This window comes from Chiloscyllium plagiosum, unplaced genomic scaffold (genome assembly GCF_037043375.1).
Source record: "Chiloscyllium plagiosum isolate Xiang-an unplaced genomic scaffold, Cpla_swu_hap1 HiC_scaffold_15, whole genome shotgun sequence".
In the NCBI taxonomy this organism is placed as follows: Eukaryota; Metazoa; Chordata; class Chondrichthyes; order Orectolobiformes; family Hemiscylliidae; genus Chiloscyllium; species Chiloscyllium plagiosum.
In genome coordinates, this window is record NW_028270153.1 from 63,297,415 (window position 1) to 63,302,648 (window position 5,234).

General features: G+C 61.8%; 1 protein-coding gene across 1 annotated transcript in view; it reads right to left on the reverse strand.

Moving 5' to 3' along the window:
• Positions 1-4,959, reverse strand: part of LOC122559992 (guanine nucleotide-binding protein G(s) subunit alpha) — a 316,490-nt gene extending 311,531 nt beyond the window's left edge. The window contains exon 1 of the mRNA XM_043710125.2: positions 4,526-4,959. Coding sequence (XP_043566060.2) covers positions 4,526-4,799 — 274 coding nt within the window. The 5' untranslated portion in view covers positions 4,800-4,959. The remainder of the gene's footprint in view (positions 1-4,525) is intronic.
• Positions 4,960-5,234: the final 275 nt, after the last annotated feature.

The following is a 5,234-nucleotide window of genomic DNA, read 5'->3' on the forward strand; positions in this document are numbered from 1 at the left end:
CATGCCGACTAGATATGCCAACCTAATAGAGTCCCATTTGCCAGCACTTGGCACACATCCCTCAACCCTTCCTATTCATATATCCATCCAGATGCCTTTTAAAATGTTGTAATTGTACCATGCACCACCCTCTGCGTGAAAAAGTTGCCCCTTAGCTCTTTTGTATCTTTTCCCTCTCACCCTAAACCCTCTAGTTCTGACTCCACCACGCCAGAGAAAAGATCTTGTCTATTTATCTTATCCATGCCCCTCATGATTTTATAAACCTCTATAACGTCATCCCTCAGCCTTCAGTGCTCAAGGGAAAACAGCCCCAGCCTGTTCAACCTCTCCCTATAGCTCAAATCCTTCAAGCCTGACACCATCCATGAAAATCTTTTCTGAACCCTTTCAAGTTTCATAGCATCCTTCTGATAGGAAGGAAACCAGAACTGCACGCAATATTCCAACAGTGGCCTAACCAATGTCCTTCTTAGACAAAATCAAGACCAATCCCATGTCCAGCTGATATATGATGACTGGCTCTTGATTTCAGGGCAGGTCCTCAGAACATAACATGCGAGAGAGGAAAGAAATGAGGGGAGAAACAACTCATCTGGAGGTATATCACTCAGCCTTTAAACAGGACAAATAGGCTTGCTGTCCATATGGTTCTTGTCAATTATGAAAATTATTCCAACGTGACAGCCCTTGTTCTAAATAAGAAAAACAGCAAGAGGTAGAAAGTTACAACCTGCTGTTTATCAAGGAGGATGGAAATGGAAATCATGAGAGAACAAGTAGGCGGAGGATGCGCTCCCCTACTTTTCTCTCCACTTCCTCCCTTCCCACCCCCTCTCCTCCCTACTACCCCCAACCTCCCTCACCCCCCTCCCCACTCCCACACTCCCCCCCCCACCCCCCCACTCCCCCCACCCCAACCCCCCCAATCCACCCCCACCACCCCACCCCACCCCCACCCCCCCACCCCCCACCCCCCCCACTCCCCACCCCTCCCCACCACCCACCCCACCCCCACCCCACCCCACCCCCCCCACCCCCACCCCCACCCCCCACCCCCACCCCCACCACCCCCCCCCACACCCCACCCCCCCACCACCCCACCCCCACCCCCCACCCCACCCCCCCCACCCCCACCCCCCCCCCACCCCCACCCCCCCACCCCACCCCCCACCCCCCACCCCACCCCCCCACCCCCACCCCCCCCCCCCCACACCCACCCCCCCACACCCCACCCCCACACCCCACCCCCCCCCCCACCCCCACCCCCCACCCCCACCCCCCCCACCCCACCCCCACCCCCACCCCCCCCCACCCCCCCCCCACCCCACCCCCCCCACCCCACCCCCCCCCACCCCCCCCCACCCCCCCACCCCACCCCCCCACCCCCCCCCCACCCCCACCCCCCCCCCACCCCCCCACCCCCCACCCCCCCCCCACCCCCCCACCCCCCCCCCACCCCCCACCCCCCCCCCCACCCCCCCACCCCCCCACACCCCCCCCCACCCCCCACCCCCCCCACCCCCCCCCCACTCCCCACCACCCCCCCCCCACCCCACCCCCCACCCCCACCCCCACCCCCCCCACCCCCACCCCCACCCCCAACCCCCCACCCCACCCCCCCCACCCCCACCCACCCCACCCCCACCCCACCCCCACTCCCCACCCCCACCCCCCACCCCACTCCCCACCCCCCCACCCCCACCCCCACCCCCCCCACCCCACCACCCCCACCCCACCCCCACCCCCCCCCACCCCCCCCAACCCCCCCCACCCCCCCACCCCCCCCCACCCACCCCCACCCTCCCCACCCCCCTCCCCACCCCCACCCCCACCCTCCCCACCCCCCCTCCCCACCCCCCCACCCCACTCCCCACCCTTCCCCACCCCCTCCCCACCCCCACTCCCCACCCTCCCACCCCACTCCCCACCCTTCCCCACCCCCACTCCCCACCCTTCCCCACCCCCTCCCCACCCCCACTCCCCACCCTTCCCCACCCCCACTCCCCACCCTTCCCCACCCCCTCCCCACCCCCCCACCCCCACCCCCACCCTTCCCCTCCCCCTCCACCCCCACTCCTCCCCACCCCCTCCCACGCCCCCCACCCCCTCCCCACCCTTCCCCACACCCACCCCACCCCTCCCCACCCCCACTCCCCACCCTTCCCCACCCCCACTCCCACCCTTCCCCACCCCTCCCCACCCTTCCCCACCCCTCCCCACCCCCACTCCCCACCCTTCCCCACCCCTCCCCACCCCTTCCCCACCCCTCCCCACCCCCACTCCCCACCCTTCCCCACCCCCACTCCCCACCCCCCACCCTTCCCCACCCCCACTCCCCACCCCTCCCCACCACCCCCACCCCACCCTTCCCCACCCCCTCCACCCCCACCCCCTCCCACCCTTCCCCACCCCCTCCCCACCCCCACTCCCCACCCTTCCCCACCCCCTCCACCCCCACCCCCACTCCCCACCCTTCCCCACCCCCTCCACCCCCACCCCCACTCCCCACCCTTCCCCACCCCCTCCACCCCCACCCCCACTCCCCACCCTTCCCCACCCCCTCCACCCCCACCCCCACTCCCCACCCTTCCCCACCCCCTCCACCCCCACTCTCCCCACCCCCTCCCCACGCCCCCCACCCCCACTCCCCACCCTTCCCCACCCCCTCCACCCCCACTCTCCCCACCCCCTCCCCACGCCCCCCACCCCCACTCCCCACCCTTCCCCACCCCCACCCCACCCCCTCCCCACCCCCACTCCCCACCCTTCCCCACCCCCACTCCCCACCCTCCCCACCCCCTCCCCTTCCCCACCCCCACCAGTTCCAAAACCGTACAACCCAGATGGCCTCCTTCTTCAAGGACCGCAATTTCTCACCAGACTTGGTCGACGATGCCCTCCACCGCATCTCTTCCACTTCCCGCTCCTCCGCCCTTGAGCCCCACCCCTCCAACCGCCACCAGGACAGAACCTCACTGGTCCTCACCTACCACCCCACCAATCTCCATGTACAACGTATCACCCGCCGTCATTTCCGCCACCTCCAAACGGACCCCACCACCAGTGATTTATTTCCCTCCCCTCCCCTATCAGCGTTCCGAAAAGACCACTCCCTCCGTGACTCCCTCATCAGGTCCACACCCCCCACCAACCCAACCTCCACTCCCGGCACCTTCCCCTGCAACCGCAAGAAATGCAAAACTTGCGCCCACACCTCCCCCCTTACTTCCCTCCAAGGCCCCAAGGGACACTTCCATATCCGTCAAAATTCACCTGCACCTCCACACACATCATCTATTGCATCTGCTGCACCCGACGTGGCCTCCTCTATATTGGGGAGACAGGCCGCCTACTTGCGGAACATTTCAGAGAACACCTCTGGGACACCCGGAGCAACCAACCCAACCACCCCGTAGCCCAACACTTTAACTCCCCCTCCCACTCCACCAAGGACATGCAGGTCCTTGGACTCCTCCATCGCCAGACCATGGCAACACGGCGGTTGGAGGAAGAGCGCCTCATCTTCTGCCTGGGAACTTTTCAACCACAAGGGATGAACTCAGATTTCTCCAGTTTCCTCATTTCCCCTCCCCCCACCTTGTCTCAGTCAAATCCCTCGAACTCAGCACCGCCTTCCTAACCTGCAATCATCTTCCTGATTTCTCCGCCCCCACCCCACTCCGGCCTATCACCCTCACCTTGACCTCCATCCACCTATCGCATTTCCAAAGCCCCTCCCCCAAGTCCCTCCTCCCTACCTTTTATCTTAGCCTGCTGGGCACACTTTCCTCATTCCTGAAGAAGGGCTTATGCCCGAAACGTCGATTCTCCTGTTCCTTGGATGCTGCCTGACCTGCTACGTTTTTCCAGCAACACATTTTCAGTTTTTAATTTCTGTGCCAACATGTTGTCTTTCACTGACTTGTGTACAAGGTCACCCAAGTCCCTTTGGACATCAACAATTTCCAATCTCTGCCCATTGAAGAAACATTTTTCATTTTTCCCACCAAAGTGGATAACCTCACATTTATCAACAGTATTATTTAATTTGCCATTCTCTTGACCACTCGCTCAGCCTTCATAATTCTCCCTTGAAGTATAGCACTGGATAAAGCACAGCAGGTTAGTCAGCATCCGAGAAGCAAGGATCCTGTCCAAAATGTTTGATTCTCTCATTCCTTGGATCCTGCCTGACCTGCTGTGCTTTTTCCAGTGCCATGCTTTATCAACACTGATTCTCCAGATCTGCAGTCCTCACTTTCTCCTAAATCCTTTTGAAGCTTCTTTGCATTCTTTTTACAGCTCACATTCCCACTCAGTCTTGGGTCATCTGCAAACTTGAAAACCAATAACTCACCAAAGGTTCCTTCTGCAAACCACAGCTTCTACCACTGGTAAGGAAATGGGCAGCAAAGCCAGTAAGAGGTAGAAAGTTGCAACCTGCTGTTTTATCGAGGAGGATGGGAAATGGAAATCATGAGAGAACAAGTAGGCGGGAGGATGGAGCTGAGGGGAGACTCACCGAGCAGCAGGAGCCGGTGGGTTTGCTTGTACTCGCGCTTCTCCGCCTTCAGGCTCTTGTCGATGCTCCGGCTCCGTTTCTTGTCGGCTTTGAGGCGGGCTTTCTCCTCGGAGCGGAGCCGCTCCCTCAGCTGGCCGTCCGGCTGCTCGTGTTGGCCAGCTTCGCCTTCCCCTCCGCCGGCGAGCGCGTTGGCCGGCCGGCCCCCGGAGTACGAGATGCTGGAGGCGCTGTGGGGACCGATGAGCCGCGACCTGAGGCTGTAACACGTCCCCATGGCTGTCACAATGTAACCGAGGAAATGGATACAAACAGCTCCCGGGCCAGGGGCAACCAGCAACTTCAGCGGCTGCCTGTCACCATCACAGCCCCTGCTCCCTCTCCTGAACACTAAAGGAATGGCCCAGAGATCCCCTGGCCTCGATTCCTCTACACACTTTCCCCACTCCTCCTCTGGCTTTTTTAAAAAAAATATAGAAAGATAACAGTTCCCTCACTGCCACGTGATCAGGAAATGGACCTTCTTTTAAAACACATTGCCGCAAATGACTGGCGCACCGAACTAGGTGGGAGGGTTCTGCCTCTCGTTGTGACTTCCCACGTTTTAAATCACCCCTTTCCCTATCAATATTTCCTTCCGATCTCCCACCCACCCAAACACCAACCTTTCCAGTTCAAGCAGGGGGTGGCATACTGCATTGGTCTTTCTTAA